General features: G+C 44.0%; 1 protein-coding gene across 1 annotated transcript in view; it reads left to right on the top strand.

Annotated features, from left to right (window-relative positions):
* The window catches only part of LOC128736591 (ryanodine receptor), a 56,501-nt gene that overhangs the window by 34,340 nt on the left and 754 nt on the right, over nt 1-21,407 (top strand). The window contains exons 14-28 of the mRNA XM_053831080.1: nt 1,250-2,008; nt 2,067-2,798; nt 2,857-2,994; nt 3,290-3,499; nt 3,563-3,856; nt 3,914-6,494; nt 6,560-6,697; nt 6,899-7,185; nt 7,251-7,918; nt 7,978-9,158; nt 9,220-9,462; nt 9,648-9,760; nt 17,279-17,372; nt 17,427-17,678; nt 17,856-21,356. Of these exons, the coding sequence (XP_053687055.1) occupies nt 1,250-2,008; nt 2,067-2,798; nt 2,857-2,994; nt 3,290-3,499; nt 3,563-3,856; nt 3,914-6,494; nt 6,560-6,697; nt 6,899-7,185; nt 7,251-7,918; nt 7,978-9,158; nt 9,220-9,462; nt 9,648-9,760; nt 17,279-17,372; nt 17,427-17,678; nt 17,856-21,356 (11,191 nt within the window). The remainder of the gene's footprint in view (nt 1-1,249; nt 2,009-2,066; nt 2,799-2,856; nt 2,995-3,289; nt 3,500-3,562; nt 3,857-3,913; nt 6,495-6,559; nt 6,698-6,898; nt 7,186-7,250; nt 7,919-7,977; nt 9,159-9,219; nt 9,463-9,647; nt 9,761-17,278; nt 17,373-17,426; nt 17,679-17,855; nt 21,357-21,407) is intronic.

Here is a 21,407-nt window from a genome sequence, read left to right as displayed (position 1 = left end):
TCAAAATGACTACTTGTCAAGCGTAGCTACCAATATCCCCCCCATTTTCCTTATCGCTCTTCCCCTCCTTCACAAAAAAAAATTTTTTTCGTTTCTTTCCCCTACCGTCCCTTCATCAATTGTAAAACCATCGTTTCAAAAAATATTAAACATTTGTTAGGATTGAGTCAGGAAAAGCACAAGACCAACACCTATGTAGATAGGGTCGAAATGAATAAGAAGCCAATGTTATGAAAGCACTAAAACGGTGGATAAGTAGAATATGACCATTGACTTCAGAAAGGTAAGGTTCATAGACGTACAATATCATTGACAAGATATGGTAGATACTGGGTTTGCATGTCCTATTAAAGATTGTATGACAAGTAGTATTTTCTATTTTAGGTCACATTACAAAAGTTAGTGATTTCTCTACAGGCAATGTATAAGAGATAACGAAGTTCAATATAACAAACAAGGATAATTTGAAGACTGTACCTACAATGTAAATAATCTATAGTGGACCTGGAATAATATCATAAATTGAATTGGCACATTAGAGAATTTGCCTTGCATGTTTTATGTGTGTTAATGAAAGGGTAGGTACCGGGGCACAGAGAGAAAATGTCGGAAGTCGGTTGACAGCTACCCGCGGAAATGAGAAGAGTAGTCGGTTTGTGTTAGATGGTGAACCGTACGACATCCCTACGACGTAAAATGATTTTATCCTGGGATTCTCTGCTCCCTCAATAGCTTATAGCTATGAATATTGGTCAAAGAAACTCCCATAGCTAAGGCAGAATGCTCGCCAGGGATGGCTATAATTGGAACTATTGCTGGTATGAGGAACGAGATGGGCAAAGTATGGCAAGCTTGAATAGAATTTTCTGCAATATTCGATTTTTTGAAAAAGATAAAGGTAGTAAAAGGTTTTAAGTCTACCTAATATTGAACTGCAGAATAAAAGACGGTTTAGTGGTGTAATCGAATAACACGCTCGACCGAAGATTGGAAATTGTGGGCTCGAGTCCCACATTCCATATTTTTACCATACCCAATTCAAATTTTAGTTCATCCAACCATCCCTTTTGAGCTTCATATCGACCAACTTCAAACTTTGATTGTCTTCCATCTCTATATATATTTTTAATTATATATTTTCTTTACTAATATTTAAGTATTCTAAAATCATTGATGATAAATTTATAACAAAAGTTTTACGGAAATTATTAATAATACATACTTCAACCATTCTTATTCGCACTTCCAGTGAAACGGACAAAATGCGCCGCTGGGAGGAAATTCGCATTCGTCAGCACCGTCTGCTGGCGGAAGCCGAACATCAGCAGCCGGCCCACTTCGATCACATCATGAAGAGTGGCTTCACCATGAGCGACATCAAAGGCCTGCATCGTAACTACTCGGACGATGCAGCCGAAGCGGACGAAGCGTTGCGCAATGGACCCCAGCGTCCATCGCGTGGCGCTAGGCGACCGGATGGCCTTAGTCCGCCCGGCATCGAAATCAACGGTGAAATGCACATGTCTGATGGAGAAAATGCCTATTCCGATAACGAACTGGAGGGTGATGACCGGAAGAAACGTGCACGCAGTCCGTTCCGATTGTTTGGAAAGAAACGTGACCAGAGCAAAGACAAGCTCAAAGACCGTCGAACTCCAGAACCAGAGCCTCGTCGCGGAACAATGCAGCAACGAACGGTGGCTCGCAGTCCAACTACGAGAGCCTCGAATATGGACGTTCGTGGCCAACCTCCAATGAATCCGGAACGAAGATCGTTGGGCAGTCCACCGGTAGAATCATTCGGCAACGAAGTCTACGATGCGGATTGTCTCAAATTGATTAACGAATATTTCTACGGAGTGCGTATCTTCCCCGGTCAAGATCCTACTCACGTGTACGTCGGTTGGGTCACCACCCAATACCACGTGCACAGTAAAGATTTCAACCAGGACAAAGTACGCCACGCAGCCATCTACGTTGAGGATGAAAATGAGAAAACCATCGAAGTGTAAGCTGTTCGTCAGCTAAGCAAATTTTACTTAATCTCAAATTCCGTATGTTTTCAGTGTCAACCGTCAATCTTGTTACATGGTCCGTGCTGACGAATTATTCAACGAAGTAACCCAGGATGCCTCCGGAAAGGGTGCATCGCAAGGAATGTTCGTCGGTTGCTTTGTAGATACGGCCACCGGAACCATCCGCTTCACTTGTGAGGGAAAAGAAACATCTCACGTGTTCCTGATGGAGCCGGAGACCAAGCTGTTCCCGGCCATCTTCGTCGAAGCAACGAGCAAGGAAATTCTGCAAATAGAGCTCGGTCGTACGCCGACAACATTGCCTCTATCGGCGGCAGTTCTTCCAACCGGCGACAAACATATCAACCCACAATTCCCACCTAGGTTGAAGATCCAATGTCTGAAACCTCACCAATGGGCTCGTGTCCCGAATACTGCCTTGCAGGTACACGCCCTGAAACTGTCCGACATTCGCGGTTGGTCAATGCTTTGCGAAGATCCAGTATCCATGCTGGCATTACATATTCCGGAAGAGGATCGATGCATGGACGTACTCGAGCTCATTGAAATGGATAGGCTTCTATCCTTCCACGCACACACGCTCACCCTCTATTCGGCGCTTTGCTATCAGTCCAACTACCGAGCAGCGCATGCCCTCTGTTCCCACGTTGATCAGAAGCAATTGCTGTACGCTATCCAGTCCGAGTACATGAGTGGACCGCTCCGCTTAGGATTCTACGATTTATTGATTGCCTTGCATCTTGAGTCTCACGCTACCACGATGTAATTCACTTGAAAACTGTAAACTATGCGATCACAATTAACTCCATTTTTACCACAGGGAGGTGTGCAAAAATGAATACATTATCCCATTGGGTTCAGATCTTAAGGATCTCTACTCGGATGCAGAAATGTGTCACTCGCTTAGGTCCCTGCAAACCCTCTCCGTAAGACCGGAGATGAACATGACGGAAATTGCGTAAGTACTCTAATCCCAAACTAAAGGAACGTGATTCTATCCTAACCCATCCGAGCTAACCTTTAAGTTGTGAAACGTGTGAGTAGTTGTTCTTCTGAGACACCGCTTTTCATCGTATAGTGCACTGCAGCGCTAATCCGAAGGCTGGCACTAACCAGGCACCGTAGCTGGCACATAGCTTCTTTCTCTCTAGTGTGCGACAACATACGAGCAACTCTCTTACGTTCGGTTTGGTCATATCTTAAGTTACCCCTTATCCTATCTACATTGTGGCATGCCATTTTCTCCCCTCCAGATCATCCACACCCCCACAATCAAATACGCAGGCAATAGTAGCACCAGATTCTTCCAGTGAACCAATACCGGCAATTGATACGCTTTACTCGCCAAGATTCCCACTTGAAGTGGTGCGACAGTTTGTAATGGCAGCCCTGCAAGAGGCAGTCGAAATCAACCAAGTTCACAATCGCGATCCGATCGGTGGATCTAACGAGAATCTGTTTCTGTAAGTTCAATTTAATGATATGAGATAAGTGGCAGTAGTTAGAACCGTTCCATATCCCGACAGGCCATTGATCAAGTTGATCGACAGACTGCTGCTGGTTGGTGTAATAACCAATGCAGACGTTGGCAAGCTGTTGATTATGATTGATCCGGAAACCTGGGATCCCGCATTCGAGAAGGAAGGTAAGGATGAACACCGTAAGGGTTTGTTGACCATGAAGATGGCAGAAGGAGCGAAGCTGCAGATGTGCTATCTGCTGCATCATCTGTACGATGTTCAACTGAGACACAGGGTGGAGAGTATCATAGCTTTTGCCCATGACTACGTTTGCGATCTTCAGCAGGATCAACTGAGAAGGTAAGTGTGCGGTTGATTAGTTTTATGGTGACCGGTAATTGCAGTTTGTATTTGTAGATACATCGAGATCAAGCAATCGGATCTACCGAGCGCGGTAGCTGCTAAGAAGACTCGTGAGTTCCGCTGTCCACCACGTGAGCAGATGAACGCAATTCTGTGCTTCAAGAATCTGGAAGGCGAAGATCTGGAAAATTGCTCCTGTGGACCCGATCTTCGGGATCGGTTGTCTGAATTTCACGACAGTTTGATGTGTAAGGTTTCTTTGAATGCCCTCCAAGAACCGGAGGAAGAAACGACTGATGCAATCGAAAATGTAAAACCGGGCGTCCTCAAGAAGATGTCTAATTTCTTCAATGCAGTCAAAGAGTTGGAGATGGATCCGAAGGAACCGGAGGAAGTTGAGAAGAAAACGCCCGAGGAGGTGTTCCGAAAGGTGCTAATTAAGCAGATCGTTTCCTGGTCGGAAGAATCGCAGATTGAAAATCCCAAACTCGTTCGTGAAATGTTTGGTTTGTTGGTTAGACAGTACGACACGATCGGTGAACTGATCAAGGCACTGAACAAAACCTATGTTATCAATTCAAAAACGACACAAGATGTAGCGAACATGTGGATTGGATTGAGTCAGATTCGTGCCCTGCTGCCGGTACAGATGAGTCAGGAAGAGGAGGAACTGATGCGAAAGCGTCTGTGGAAGTTGGTCAACAACCATACCTTCTTCCAGCATCCGGATTTGATTCGAATCCTTCGCGTGCACGAAAATGTTATGGCCGTCATGATGAACACACTCGGTCGACGTGCACAGGCACAAAGCGATGCCCCGATGCAGACTGCCGAGGGTGAAGAGGCCGCTCCGAAAGAGAAAGATACTTCCCATCAAATGGTGGTTGCGTGTTGTCGGTTTCTTTGCTACTTCTGCCGAACGGGCCGTCAAAATCAACGTGCTATGTTTGATCATTTCGATTTCCTGTTGGAGAACTCCAACATTCTGCTGTCCCGTCCAAGTCTTCGGGGTTCCACCCCGCTCGATGTTGCCTATTCCAGTTTGATGGAGAACACTGAACTGGCACTGGCCCTTCGTGAACACTACTTGGAGAAGATCGCCGTTTATTTGTCCCGTTGCGGTCTGCAAAGCAATTCGGAGTTGATCGAGCGTGGATATCCGGATTTGGGCTGGGATCCAGTGGAAGGTGAACGCTATTTGGATTTCCTACGGTTCTGTGTGTGGGTAAATGGTGAAAGTGTAGAGGAAAATGCCAATTTGGTTATCCGGCTGCTTATCCGTCGACCGGAGTGTTTGGGTCCTGCTCTTCGCGGAGAAGGTGAAGGTCTGCTGAAAGCCATCATCGATGCCAACAAAATGTCCGAAAGAATCGCCGAGCGTGGAAAGCTGGGAGAAGATGCCGAGGGTATTATCAGTGGGTTAAACTTTTCGCACCCTCTTCCCGAAGGGGATGACGATGAGGATTACATAGATACTGGAGCAGCTATTCTGAGTTTCTATTGTACTTTGGTGGATTTGCTAGGTCGTTGTGCCCCGGATGCTGCCGTCATTGAGCAGGGTAAAAATGAATCGCTCCGAGCTCGAGCTATTCTACGATCGTTGGTACCACTGGAAGATCTGCAGGGTGTTTTGAGTCTTAAGTTTACTCTCACTAATCCAGCTGCTGGTGAAGAGCGTCCAAAATCGGACATGCCTTCCGGTTTAGTTCCCGGCCACAAGCAGAGCGTCGTCCTGTTTCTGGAACGAGTCTACGGAATTGAAACTCAGGAACTATTCTTCCGTCTGCTGGAGGATTCTTTCCTACCGGACTTGCGAGCGGCAACCATGTTGGATCGTAGCGATGGATCTGAAAGTGATATGGCTCTTTCGATGAATCGCTATATCGGCAATTCTATTCTGCCTTTGCTGATCAAGCACTCTAAGTTCTACAATGAAGCTGAAAACTACGCGAGCTTGCTGGATGCGACCCTGCATACTGTCTATCGAATGTCGAAAAATCGCATGCTTACAAAGGGTCAACGTGAGGCGGTTTCTGACTTTCTGGTAGCATTGACCTCTGCTATGCATCCCGCTATGTTGTTAAAACTATTGAGAAAGCTTACTGTGGACGTTTCAAAACTATCCGAGTACACTACAGTAGCCTTGCGACTCCTAACCTTGCACTACGACCGTTGCGCCAAGTATTACGGAACGACTGGAAGTGGACAGGCTTCACAATTTGGTGCTTCCTCGGACGAGGAGAAACGCCTTACGATGTTACTGTTCTCCAACATCTTCGATTCCCTCAGCAATATGGACTATGATCCGGAGCTTTTCGGAAAGGCACTTCCTTGCCTGATCGCCATCGGATGCGCCCTACCGCCGGACTACAGCTTGTCGAAGAATTCTGACGACGACCTCTACGGTAAACCGACGAGCAGTCCCGATCAACCGCACTACAATCCTCAACCGATTGACACCAATATGGTACAGCTAACGAACGACCTGAACCAAATCATTCAGAAGTTCAGCGAACACTATCACGACGCTTGGGCCAGCAAGAAGCTCGAGAACGGTTGGACCTATGGTGATCAGTGGTCCGATACCAACAAAACTCACCCCAGGCTGAAGCCTTATAATACTCTCTCGGAATACGTGAGTGTCTATGTCAATGAAGTTGGTGCCATGATTTGTTTAACAAATCTACTGTCATTTTTTAGGAGAAAGAACGTTATAAGGATCCGGTTCGGGAAAGTTTGAAGGCTCTGATTGCTCTCAACTGGCGCATAGAGCATTCGGAAGGTGACGTTCCGCTGTCGAACCGAGGTTCCATGCGTAGACAGTCCAAACCAAATCTTGTAAGTATTTCAATTGATCCTAAACTTCTATTTAATCATTGTGAATCTAACGCATCAAAATTACATCCAAAATTAAATAACCCCTTCAACCAATTGGCCAAAATTCCAATCACGACCCTGGACACGTGATCATGTTGCGACCCTCGTTTCCGTTTGTATAACACGCTTCGTGCGTTGAATTGTGGAAATTAACACCCAAAGGAATTGCAGGCCGATTCAGGTTCGCCGTTCAATTACAACCCGCATCCGGTTGATATGACCAACCTAACGTTGAGCAGAGAGATGCAGAATATGGCCGAACGGCTGGCGGAGAACTCCCACGATATTTGGGCGAAAAAGAAGTTCGAAGAACTACATCAATGCGGTGGTGGCGTACACTCACAGCTGGTACCGTACGATTTGCTCACCGACAAGGAGAAACGTAAGGATCGTGAGCGATCGCAGGAATTCCTGAAGTACCTCCAATATCAGGGACTGAAACTACACAAGTGAGTGCCCCATATTCAAAATTCTTAGCTATTTCATGCGATGTGAATTATTGTTCAACTTTCAGACCGTCCAGAGGACAACCCGATGAACCTGGAATTACAGCTGCCGCCATCGAAGCTCGCTTTGCCTACTCCCTGTTGGAAAAATTAATTTCCTACATTGATCGTGCCACCATTAACATGAAACTGCTGAAGCCTTCAACCACCTTCAGCCGTCGATCGTCGTTCAAGACCTGTTCACGGGACATTAAGTTCTTCTCCAAAGTGGTGCTACCGCTGATCGAGAAGTACTACTCTACGAATCGCAACTACTTCATTGCGATCGCAACCGCCACCAACAACATAGGAGCTGCGTCACTCAAAGAGAAGGAGATGGTAGCCGCCTTGTTCTGCAAACTGGCCAGCCTGTTGCGTTACCGAATGGCAGCGTTCGGTGCAGACGTTAGAATTACCGTGCGCTGTCTACAGGTGCTAGTGAAAAGCATTGACGCTAAATCACTGGTCAGGACGTGCCCGGAATTCATCCGCACGTCTATGCTGACGTTCTTCAACAACACGAGCGATGATTTGGCTCAAACCATCATCAACCTGCAGGAAGGAAAGTACGACAGACTACGTGGTACCCATCTGAAAACGTCCACTTCCTTAGCTTACGTCAACCAAGTCATTCTACCGGTGCTGACCTCGCTGTTCGACCATTTGGCAGCCTGTGACTACGGAAGTGATCTTTTGCGTGAGTATTTTGGTCACCCATTGTAAGTGAATAATTCTAACCTACAAACCTTTTTTCAGTTGATGAAATCCAAGTCGCATCCTACAAGATCCTCTCATCGTTGTACACCCTCGGCATCGACGCTACCCTGACACGGGACCGAAAGTATCTGAAAACCGAAATCGAACGCCACAAACCGGCACTCGGTTCATGCCTGGGAGCATTCAGCTCCTGCTTCCCAGTAGCCTTCCTCGAACCGTACGCCAACAAGCACAACCAGTACTCGTTGCTAAATCGCATAGCGGACACTTCGCTGGAAGCGCAAGATATCATGACCAAAATGGAAAGCTCAATGCCAACGCTGGAAACGATCCTCGCCGAGGTCGATCACTTTGTAGAGTCGGAGAAAACCTACCAGGAAGCGCAACACATAATCGATGTCATCCTTCCGCTACTCTGTTCCTATCTACCCTTCTGGTGGAATCAGGGTCCGGACAATGTAAGTCCACAATCGGGTAATCACGTAACCATGGTCACTGCCGATCACATGAACCTTCTGCTGAAAAACGTTCTAAAGATGATCAGGAAGAACATCGCCAACGAAAACGCTCCGTGGATGACCCGAATCGCAAGCTACACCCAACAGATCATTATCAACAGCTCGGAAGAGCTGTTGAAGGAAGTATTCTTACCGCTAACGGAACGAGCCAAGAAACGCGTGGACAGCATGTTCCACAAGGAGGAGAGCTTGCGAGGTTTCCTGAAGTCATCCACCGATGACACCTCCCAGATTGAGGCCCAAATCCAAGAGGATTGGCAACTGCTTGTCCGTGACATTTACTCGTTCTACCCGTTGCTGATCAAGTACGTCGATCTGCAGAGAAACCACTGGTTGAAGGACAACATCGCCGAAGCGGAAGAACTCTACAACTACGTTGCGGAGATTTTCAACGTGTGGTCCAAGAGCCAGTACTTCCTGAAGGAAGAACAAAACTTCATCTCGGCTAACGAAATCGATAACATGACACTGATCATGCCCACTACAACCCGCCGAACGGCTGCCGTTTCAGGAGAAATGCCAGCTGCCGGTGGTAAAGTGAAGAAGAAGAAGCGATCTCGAGACAAGAAACGCGACAAGGACAAGGAAATCCAGTCCAGTTTAATGGTTGCATGTTTGAAGCGTCTACTCCCGGTTGGTTTGAATCTGTTCGCCGGTAAGGAGCAGGAGTTGGTTCAACACTGCAAAGATCGTTATCTTAAGGTATGAAACCGATATTTTTATGATATTCGTCCACAACTCTCACCTCTCACTATCGTTTCAGAAAATGCCCGAATACGAAGTCGTCGAGTTTGCCCGCACCCAGCTGACGCTTCCGGACAAACTGGATCCGGCCGATGAAATGTCATGGCAGCACTACCTGTATTCGAAGCTGGGCAAAAAGGAAGACGTCGTCGTGCAGGACACGCTGGAGAAGCCGTCGGCCGACAAGAAACCCGGAAATAAGATCGAAGATACCGTCGAACGCATCGTGGCGATGGCTAAAGTTCTGTACGGATTACACATGGTAAGCAATCAGAGTGGTCCAGTTTGTCCCCTTTCACGTACTCTTTCGACACCAAGTCATTCATATTGCCATCTACGGAATCTATTGACATCACCATCCACGAATAAGAGCTCTTCCTCTTCGAATAAAAAATTCCCGCAAATTACAATTTTCTAAAATACACATTATTTCCGGTATACATCTAGATTGACCACCCACAACAACAAAGTAAAAATGTTTATAGAAGTTGTGTCTCGATACAGAGAAAACGAGCGGTTATTGCTTGTTTCAGACAAGTCTCCTTACATTCACTGCCAAGGTTTATAGTTTATAATTTGTTGTTCGAACGATTCTTTAATTCTCTTTGTTTTATTTTTTTCTGTGAGTTATGTTTTTTTTATTCACTGATGCCGTAATAATTGTTGCAATGCCAAACGAGATTTGTTTGCAAACTTTTTTAATCTTTTCGGATTTCCATTAATGCATAAAAATCGATTAGTTTTGTTTCTCTCACACTTCGTTTCCAAAACTAACACTGACTGAAACCAAAGCAAATGCAAGAATCTGCAGATTAAGCGCAACCACATTCATTCCTCCATTTGTTGGAACTATTTCCCTGAAAACATTAATCAAGCCACATCCCTCCCATCCTTGAGAGACTTCCACCCACTAACGTAGCATAGCAATCAACATAGTGTCCTCCCAAAAACAAATTTTTCCAATAGAAACATCTAACATTCTAGCATCTAACATTCTAGAAAGTTATTTCCCAAAAACTGAAAAAAAATGTAGAGTAGCATTTCCAAATTATTACTTTAATTTTAACTGTCGTAAAGAATTTCACTTCTAATAGCACTTTTACTACTTCTTATTCTATTGCGAATGGTTATACCTTGATACTAGCATTACCGAGAACATAGAGTAAAGATTTCTCTAGAATGGCATATACGCTGAATGACTGCACGCTAGATTGACGGTCTGTCGAATATGTTCCTCTCTAACCGATTACTGTGTATGGTTTCTAACTTCGCACTTTGCCCGATCAACCGTAGTTTGTCCATGGTTCCGGTAGTTTTGCCCTAGGGTGAAAATCCGTTACAAAGTTGGTGACAAACAGCTGCTCATTCTATGGTACGCAACATGCCTTCAACTAAATTGAACGAAACTCTAAAAAGAATGCAAATTTGAATATTTACTCTAAACAACACTAAATGTTGACTGCACTTGTGCAAATAATTGGCATTAATTACAAAAACAATAATCATAACCACTGCACTTGCGTAACAAATATTATTTTAATTGAAAATGCATGAAACACTGAATTACACTATCTACGATAATAAACGAGTGAAAGTCTTGCTGCGAACTAATGATTTGCCTTCCAAGCATTTACCACATTTGGGTAAGGATTTACAGTGTAAGTTGGAGAAAAGGGTTGTATGCGGGTCGTAGCCGGAAAGCCTTTTTTAAAAAAATATCCGTCCAAATAAAATATCTTGCGTAACATTGGTTACTGGTACAATAAACGGACCAATTCTCCTTAGGCGTGGTTTATAAAAAAAAGAAACAAGAACTAAATACTTATGCCAAATTAATTAGGTACATACTTATTTCATTTGCACCAAAAAAGGAATGCAAAAAATGGGCTGTAGATAAATAAACAATAACTTAGAATTTTCGATCTTCAATGACAAAAAACCATATTTTTTTCGTACTGTACTGCCGCTACTCGCAATCCCATTTATATAGAAAACTCCATAGAAAATAGGACTGTTAGCGTGTAGCGGCAGTGTAGGAACGATTGAATTCCGCTCGATTAAGTCAATATATTAATTTTGCGTTTTACTTCGAATATTCATGAATTCTCAATGCATATACGAGATATATTTTTTTCGTGAAAATCCAGCAAAACTGATTTTCATTAGTGGTTGTTCTAGGTCACTTCGGCGAATATTCTTGCACTGTACCTCTACTTCGAAGATGACTATCGCGAAAGTATATTAGGTGTAGTTCCCTTTATACAGTTTCCTAGCTGACAAATCGCTACATAGAGATTGCTGACAGTTTCCGTGTGCGCGTACATGCGGTTTGTTGCTGCTGCCAGTGTTGAAAAAATCATAGCAGCAAAACTCAATGAGATTTCAGGCACATGAAATTTTAACCTTGATCGCAAGCGCGAAACTCACATATGAATTTCTTTCGCTATGATACGCGATGTCTTTGTTGCTATGCGATGTGAACCAAATTCAGCTGTGAGCATTTTGCTTCATTCTTCCTCAGCTGGCATTTCATACAACGAACCAGAGAGCAAAAAAGAATCTACCATCAGAGAAAACAGCAGCATCGAAAAACGCAGCACACATTCATGAACTAGGATGGCAAACATATTGGCAGAATTTACATTTTTCCTTCGCGGAAATCGACATTTTCTTAACTAGAAAGTAACAAACCTAATAAGAATTAGATAAACATGTAATTAACTGTGCAATTTATTCAGAGATTCATTCCTTCAAGCTCACTCAAAGCTACATATCGCACGAGAGAATGCCTATGCTGTTTAACAAGGAATGTGTATGTGTGCAGAGCTCCGGGTAGCAGTTGAAGCAAAGTAGAATGTGATCGGGAAGAAATATGTGTGAGTTTTGTGCTTCTTGGGTTGACCTTCAACGTTAGTAGCAATTCGAATCAAATTTCTAGCTTTGCATAAAGTAAAAGTACGCATTGAGATTCTGCCTTAGTTAAATCATTCAGTGTGGTCACCATATCAACACCGCACAGTAGGACCAAACCATCAAAAACGCGATGGTGTTCTATAGCGTACAAATGAGTAATTCTTCCAGGGTCTTTGGAGAAGCTTATTTATTAAATACAGTCACCTTTTTCCATCATTAGGTTGACCGTGAATCGTGAATCCACCTATTACGGTGATACAATATTTGTTTCAAATGCGTCCAAGTTGTAAGACACACTAAAATAAGTAACTTTGCTGAATGTAGTAACTATCTATCTCTTACTGGTTGCGAAATAGAATGATTAATTTAAAAAAGCACTTAAAAATCAATTTCTATCAATAATTTTTGTCAATTTTTTTCTGTTTTTACTATGTTCTGCTGTTCTGCTATGTTATTCAGTATATTTTAACACATAATACATATTTTCTACGAAGACTGTTTTGGTAACCAACCTATTTTGGACCCTATCGGTTGTACATAATTTGGACACTTCCGTTTGATTTTGCTGTAAGTGTCCAAATTAAGTAATGCTACTGATGGGGTCCAAATACGTTGGTTTCCCTATTTAATGAATTATGAAATATTATTTTATTACAAAAATACACACCACTCTTGTTTTCACTTAACGTTTGCTGGCAGCGGATAAAATGCAGCCTTTAACATGATCTTCAACATAACTATAAGCAACATTTTCTATCTGTAACGAAAGTCAGGCCCCTAACAGGACGCCATATTTTCGTGATAACAATCGCAGCTCGCTCCTTAGGTACGCGCGTTTATTGCTGTTATTGCGCCCCGTTGCATTGTTGTAAAATTACCGCAAAACCTTATTCAGCAAAATTGTAGATAATAACTAGTTCTACAAATGTCCCATATACAACTTTGTCAAATATTCTCGATTGAAACGGTGCTGTCATATGAATCAAAATTGAAGCAAAGTGATCGAACCATCCCTGGCTGTTTACCACTTCACTACTACTAGCATCACTTTAAAAGCCAAATCAGACCAGAATATAACCTTACCTTTAAAAAAAGCAAAGCCAGGTGCTACATTCCGTTATCGAAACTTGGCCTTCTGTTTTTTATACGACAGACTTCGCAGCCAGCTGTTAGAATACAGGACAATTGCAGGGCCAGTTGCTACGATCCTATTGATTCCAACAGCCTCTCCCGGTTGAGATTCGAACATACGACGACTGGCTTATTAGGCCAGCATCATTCCTCGAGACTAACTGGGAGGTTTGCGAATTAATAACAAAATCCGTTTCTTCGAGCATTCTTTCATGTATACACTTGATGTCATTGTAGAGGGAGTGATGAAGGCTCAGTCTTCAGTCCACAGCTACATATTTCTTGACAGATCGTGACCTTCTTGAACTTATATTTGCCTGGCCCAGTGGCAATGTAAAATTTTTGACCGGGAAATTGTTAGAAATTCATTTTCACGTAAGTTTCATCGTCCAGCAAAATACTTCCGCTGCATTTCGTTAAAACTTGCTCGTACAAACGCACACACTACTGCTTGGCAACCAAATGCTGCTTTAAATGCCCATTCGGATGTGTACTGGCACTGTAAGACGTATAGCCTTCTCGAGCGAGGAAATTCCGCGTGGTTTGTTAGGTGGCATCATACCTTCTAGCCATATCCTGAATGGAGATACCAGTATTGAACTTAACGCATCTCAATATCTTGAGCTTTCGATCCCTAGTAGCGGTTTTCTTGAAAGTTTTTTGCTGCCTTTCCACACCTAGGTTCTCCTTAAATCCTTCAGATGTAACATTCTGTTGATTTTGACATTTTTAGCACATTGGCCAACTTTAATTCAGACCACTCTGGATTTTCCACGCGTTTGTGCAAGACTTTTTTACAGATCGTTCGAGTTCCATTCTGTACTGCTCCGCAACGTGGTGGCATATTTTGACGAAACTTGCACCAATTCTTCATAAGCATGCAAATCGAGGGAGAAGCCAACGATGGCTTCTCTCACGCGAACGAGTATGAGAAGCATTTAGCACTTAACGTTTACACCATTCACGCGAGCGAGACAAACAGCCACCGTTCCTGTGTGCAAGCACTCTGCTACCTACACACTCGCGAACTCACAACCTCACATCATATTTCTGCATAGCCCACCCGCAAGTCAAACATTTCGTGAGCAACCAGATGCCCGTGAGGATATGTGGCGCACTGTGTTTTCTGTTCTTCTTCCACGATTCTATGCACGGGCGGGAGTGCGAGCTCTCGCGGAGATCGGTATCAGCAGCTCGGGTTGCAATGCCGAGCGAGAGCGACGACCGTGGCTGTTAGCTAGATACACACTCGCAAAAACTCGTCGCAGTGCATGAATAAATAAGAGCGAGAGTCCGAAAGGGATGGTTATGCCGGCGTGTTCGTTAGAACGAGTTCGCTTGTATGAGAAAATTAGACCAGCTTGATGAATTCCTACAAATTTGTTCGCAATTGGTGAACACAATGCTTTTATTCCTCCGATAACTGTTCAGTATCTCAAAGTCTTACCATAAGCCGGTGCAGACAAGTGGCAGATTTTCCGGGACTATTTCAATAAGCTCCACTCCGATGCCATCCTTCCCAGCTGATTTATGGTCCTCCAGCTGCTTGATGTGGTACTTAACTTCGCCTGTCGTTGAGGCTGGCACATCTTCCAGGTCTGTCGCGTCATTGAAATTACTTTCGCCAACGATATGGCTCTGTACCTGTGCGCAATTCATGTATTCATCAAAGTGCTGCTTCCACGTTTTGGTTATAGTACGATCTATCATCAGTTAATACTACCATTCTTATTAAGACACATTTCAGCTCGCGTCACAAAGGAATGCGTTTAATTTCTGCAACTCTCGTGTTTCCTGGAAACGATGCAGTTATTCCAACTCCGCATACACCTGCTCCGATAGACATTTTCTTCGTGAGGTTTGGATTCGTGCATATTCTTCAGTGAGTTTTTCTACGCTTTGACCAGTAGCACATCTTTTCTTCCCGTCAGCGTTCTCGGTGGTCATTCCGCTGATTCCATGGCACGTAGAGCCCGATGATGTTTTCTGCCATGCTATTCATAGCTGTTTTGATAGTATTCCAAAAGTCCTCGACAGAGGCTCAGTTCAGCTCGTCCTCTTAATGCGCGTAGTTTTCGGTGACATCACTCGAAGCTGGGGCCGATACCGAATGTTGTTCACAGCAAAGTTTGGGGCGTATCTTTACTACCTTCAGGTAGTGATGTGAGTCAATGCTAGCGATTCGATAGGATCTCTGAAGACAGGCCAGAGGACAGAGGAGATGACGTCAGTGATGTTTAAGAAGTACCAGCAGTCGATCAAAACGAAGTCGATCTGTGTATCAGTCTGATTCGATAACATCCAAGCATATCTTTGCAAGAGTTTATGCCGGAAGAAGGCATGGTCATGTTCTAGGAAGCACTTCGCTAAGCCTTAGACCCATTTCGTTGACCATCTTGCATGCGTTGAAATCCCCGATGACGATCTTGACATCATGTTCCTGACACTTATCTATGGTTTTAATATATAAAATAATTTGCTAAACATACGTCCTCAATTCTAAAATAGTTTTGAATAATTCATTAATGATAATTTATGTTAACCAAAGTGTCCAGTGGTAATTGTTAAGATTGAGGCACGTCAACTGTAGAAGGTGTGCTTTGGAATCAAATCGTCGATAAGGCATGAATTTTCCATATCATGATTTTCAATTCACTCTAATCCTGTGGACAATGACCCAATTTTACTCTTGTTGCAGTTACAGCTAGCTCTCCCAATAAGTTGCTTTTAAGACTTGAGCCGTGATCTGGTCCACAAAAATAATTTTCCGTTGACCTTCTTGATTGTTATAACAAATGAATATTTTGACTATTCGAAACTAATCAAATTTATGAGTCTCGGCATAACGGAAGGGTACGAAAAATCCAATTTAGTTTAGTAAACGCATATAACCATTCGCATAGATCATTTCTAACTTCTAAGATTCGGACATTGTTGGTTTTGGAAAGGAGTTTCATTTTATCTGTATTTTTGTACAAACTCGCGAAATATCGTTATTGATTTCTTGAAATAATGTTACCATCATTGAAAAATCCATTTAGTTTACAACAGAGGCGCAGTCTGAAACAAAACTTTCCCATCGTAAAGTTTTGCATAACCAGCATTAGATGTTTTTTTTTTGTTCTGGAAATGAACCATGTTTTGTTATTGTTTAATTTTTTTAGTTTTGATCGTCAATGAATTGAATGTTTTGAGAGGTTATATTTAAACTGAATGTTTTTGAGAAATAAACTTCCCATGCAAACCACTTCCGACTAGCATCTTCTGTTCTGGTGTAAGACAAATTCCAAACTGTAGGTCAATACCTTGAAAACAAAACAAAAACAAATGTACTTGCACACTCCCATTAAACACAAACTTACTGACACACACAAACACTATTGCACGAGCTGCCCATTAGCATTCTAAACAACAAAGGTAGACACAACCGAAGATTCTAACCAGTGATGCCAACTGATTAACCCTGCTCCTCTTCCTTTTTCACAAACCACACCCTCATAGTTCATTACGATTCCAAGCTCCCCTTTTTCCCGATACACTCTGTGTCTCTGTAGCTAGTAAGAAACCGTAAACACTACCTATTGGCTCAATACTATACTAACCGCATTATAATCTACTAACTTGGATACCACCGACTATATATAGGCATGTCGACCAAAAACCACCTCTAATTGGATTCACAGTTTGTCACAAGCACGACGTAAAATGGCTGTTGCATGTATAAGAGCAAAACCAATGTATAGATTGAGCAGGTGACTTGTCCACTATATTTTTCTATTGTTCTAAGCAACCATTTGAGGCAGTGTGCTTCAACTTCAATGATTAGTTGTTACCTGTTTGATTTTCTGTTTCGTTTCGGCTTTTCTGATATGTTTTCTTCCTTTGTTTTTCTATTGCATTTAACCGGAACTGTTTTTCTGTTGGTTCTGCAAGATTAAGTTTATTCGATGCTTGTCTTCTTTTTTTCCGCCCGGCCGAAGGCAACCGGCTTGATTTCACTAATTCTGTCTTTCTATTTTTACGGGGACGCACAGACATCGGGCCTGTAACATTTTCGGCAGAACCTATTCGGAGCTTTGGCTCGAGGATGAGAACGTCGGCCAGGAAGTTATGATTGAGGATCTCACGGTAAGATCATGGACTTACGGTAAAGAACTGGAAGTAATATTCTTTTGATTGTAGCAAACATTCGAAGATGCGGAGAAGAAAAAGGAGGAAGAAGAAGAGGAAGGCAAGCCCGATCCTTTGACTCAACTGGTGACCACTTTCTGTCGAGGTGCGATGACTGAGCGAAGTGGCGCCCTTCAGGAGGATGCTTTGTACATGTCCTATGCGAGCATCATAGCTCGTTCCTGCGGTGAAGAAGAGGAAGAAGGAGGTGACGAAGAGGAAGGTGGTGGCGGAGGTGAAGATGAAGGTGGTGCTAGCATCCACGTAAGTATTCACGACACGGCACAATTAAAACGTCTAACAATACTAACTTAAATTACACGCAATTACAATTTTAAAACAAAGAAAATGGAACAGCTTGTGGTAAGATTACTAACTTTACTTTTTTAACCAAAGAATACACCATCAAGCACAAAATAACTCAATTAACAATTCTTACAGGAACAAGAAATGGAAAAGCAGAAACTACTATTCCACCAGGCCCGTCTGGCAAACCGTGGCGTTGCGGAGATGGTCCTGCTGCACATATCGGCTTCCAAAGGAATTCCATCGGATATGGTTATGGGAACACTGCAGCTGGGTATTGCTATTCTACGTGGCGGTAACATCGACATCCAGATGGGCATGTTGAACCATCTAAAGGAAAAGAAGGACGTTGGATTCTTCACCTCGATTGCCGGTCTGATGAACTCCTGCAGTGTGCTCGATTTGGACGCGTTTGAGCGTAACACCAAAGCTGAAGGCCTGGGAGTCGGTGCCGAAGGAGCTGCCGGCGAGAAGAATATGCATGACGCGGAATTCACCTGTGCACTGTTCCGGTTCATTCAACTGACCTGCGAGGGTCACAATCTGGACTGGCAAAACTACTTGAGGACCCAAGCCGGTAACACTACCACAGTAAACGTGGTCATCTGTACGGTCGATTACCTACTGCGGCTGCAGGAGTCCATCATGGACTTTTATTGGCACTATTCTAGCAAGGAACTTATCGATCCAGCTGGAAAGGCAAACTTCTTCAAGGCCATCGGAGTTGCCAGTCAGGTATTCAACACCCTCACTGAAGTCATTCAGGGTCCGTGTACTCAAAATCAACAAGCACTGGCTCACTCGCGTCTGTGGGATGCCGTTGGAGGTTTTCTGTTCCTGTTCTCTCACATGCAGGACAAGCTGTCCAAGCACTCCAGTCAAGTCGATCTGCTGAAAGAACTTCTAAATCTACAGAAAGACATGATCACCATGATGCTCTCCATGCTTGAAGGAAACGTTGTCAATGGAACCATCGGTAAGCAGATGGTGGACACTCTGGTCGAGTCCGCCTCGAATGTAGAGCTCATTCTGAAGTACTTCGACATGTTCTTGAAACTGAAAGATCTGACTTCGGCTGCTAGCTTTATGGAGATAGACAGCAACGGTGATGGATGGATTCTACCGAAAGACTTCCGCGAAAAGATGGAACAACAAAAGAGCTACACACCAGAGGAGATCGACTTCCTCCTGGCCTGCTGCGAAACGAATCACGACGGAAAGATCGACTACATTGGCTTCGTTGATCGTTTCCATGAACCGGCGAAAGAAATTGGCTTCAATCTGGCGGTACTGCTGACCAACCTTTCCGAGCATATGCCCAATGAACCGCGTTTAGCACGTTTCCTGGAAACCGCCGGATCTGTTCTAAACTACTTCGAATCCTTCTTGGGTCGCATCGAAATTATGGGCTCCTCCAAGCGAATCGAACGAGTGTACTTCGAAATTAAGGAAGCCAACATCGAGCAGTGGGAGAAGCCACAGATCAAGGAATCCAAGCGTGCCTTCTTCTATTCAATCGTTACCGAGGGTGGTGACAAGGAAAAGCTGGAAGCTTTCGTGAACTTCTGCGAGGATGCAATCTTTGAAATGACGCACGCGTCCGGATTGATGGCCAGTGATGACGATGGAGGAAACGTACGACGTGAAGCCGCATTTACGTACATCAGTGAAGAGGAAGAGGAACGTGCGGCGCGGGATCCCATCAAGCGTACCATTCAAGCCGTCAAGGATGGCCTATCCTATTCGGTGTACATGATCTCCCCTTCGAATCTCAAGCACCAAATTGCCGTTCTGCAGTCGAAATCATTCCCGGAAATCATCATCGGCTTTTTCAAGATGATTTTCTACGCATTCTACTATTCGGGTTACGGAGTGTCGATTATCATCAAGTATTTGGTTAACATTCTCATGTCGCTTATGCGAGGATCAGCGCAAGAGGAGGAAGAAGTGATCCAAGAAGTGGAACCGACATTAGCAGCGTTACCGCCATTACCGACGGAAGAGCCACCGGGAACCGTGCAGGCATTTGGACTGGATATTAGTAAAGAGGAAAACGGACAGTACCGCGTACAGCCACATGAATCTCCTGCAATCAGTCCATCTTCGTCTGTAGAGGAAACCGGGGAAAGCAGCCCGGAAGATGGTGGTGGTGAGCCGTCGGCTGAAGCAGCCAGTACCGAAGCACCTATGACTCTGGTCGATCTCCTGGGAGGCGAAGCAGCTAAACGTGCAGCACAGGAAAGATCGGAAGCACAGAAAGCACAGGAAGCTACTCTGGCAAGCATAGAAGCAGAATCGAAGAAAGCTTCGGCGGAGACGAAGGAACCAGCTGCAGTGAATCAGATTGACTTCTCCAAGTACACGAAGAAAGCCGTCAGTTATTTGGCTAGAAACTTCTACAATTTGAAATATGTTGCTTTGGTTTTGGCCTTCTGTATCAATTTTATGCTCCTGTTCTACAAGGTAACAACGTTTGGTGATGATGAGCCCTCGGAAGCATCTGGCGATGATTTGATGAGTTTGGCTTCGGGATTGGGCTCCGGATTGGTTGACGCAGCTGTTGAAGCAGGAAGTGGCGAAGGTGGTAGTGGAGAAGGAGGAGAAGGCGAAGATCCACTGGAAAAGGTTGAAGTAGACGAAGATTTCTTCTACATGGAACACGTGATGCGAGTCGCCGCTTTATTACACAGCTTGGTCTCACTCGCTATGTTGATCGCGTATTACCATCTCAAGGTCCCGCTGGCCATTTTCAAACGTGAAAAGGAAATTGCTCGTCGACTGGAATTCGATGGTTTGTTCATTGCGGAACAACCGGAGGATGATGACTTTAAATCGCACTGGGATAAGCTCGTTATTTCCGCTAAGACTTTCCCTGTCAATTACTGGGATAAATTTGTAAAGAAGAAGGTCCGTCAGAAGTACAGCGAAACCTACGATTTCGATTCGATTTCAAACTTACTGGGAATGGAAAAGAACGCATTTGCTGCCCAAGAAGACCAAGGAGGTGGTGGTTTCTTCCACTTTGTTGCCAACATCGATTGGAGATACCAGATTTGGAAAGCGGGCGTCACATTTACCGACAATGCTTTCCTTTATTCTTTGTGGTACTTCTCGTTTTCGGTTATGGGTAACTTCAACAACTTTTTCTTCGCAGCTCACTTGCTCGATGTTGCCGTCGGTTTCAAGACGCTGCGTACGATCTTGCAATCCGTAACTCATAACGGCAAACAGCTTGTTTTAACGGTGATGCTACTTACGATTATCGTCTATATCTACACAGTTATCGCATTCAACTTCTTCCGCAAGTTCTACATTCAAGAAGATGACGACGGTGAAGAAGGCGATCGCAAATGCCATGACATGGGAACATGCTTCGTCTTCCATCTGTACAAAGGTGTCCGAGCTGGCGGCGGTATTGGTGATGAAATCGGTGACCCAGACGGCGACGAATACGAAGTGTACCGAATCCTGTTCGACATTTCGTTCTTCTTCTTCGTCATTGTTATCCTGCTTGCCATCATTCAAGGTTTGATCATTGACGCTTTCGGTGAGCTTCGTGATCAGCTGGAATCGGTCAAGGAGGACATGGAGTCCAACTGCTTCATCTGTGGTATAGGCAAGGACTACTTCGACAAGGTAAGTTGCAATTATTGTACATTGTCGGATAATTTTCTAATAATGGTTAAA

The sequence above is a fragment of the Sabethes cyaneus genome, chromosome 2, assembly GCF_943734655.1.
Source record: "Sabethes cyaneus chromosome 2, idSabCyanKW18_F2, whole genome shotgun sequence".
In the NCBI taxonomy this organism is placed as follows: Eukaryota; Metazoa; Arthropoda; class Insecta; order Diptera; family Culicidae; genus Sabethes; species Sabethes cyaneus.
The sequence above is the reverse complement of the archived record's forward strand: the minus strand, read 5'-3'. Positions and strand labels throughout refer to the sequence as shown.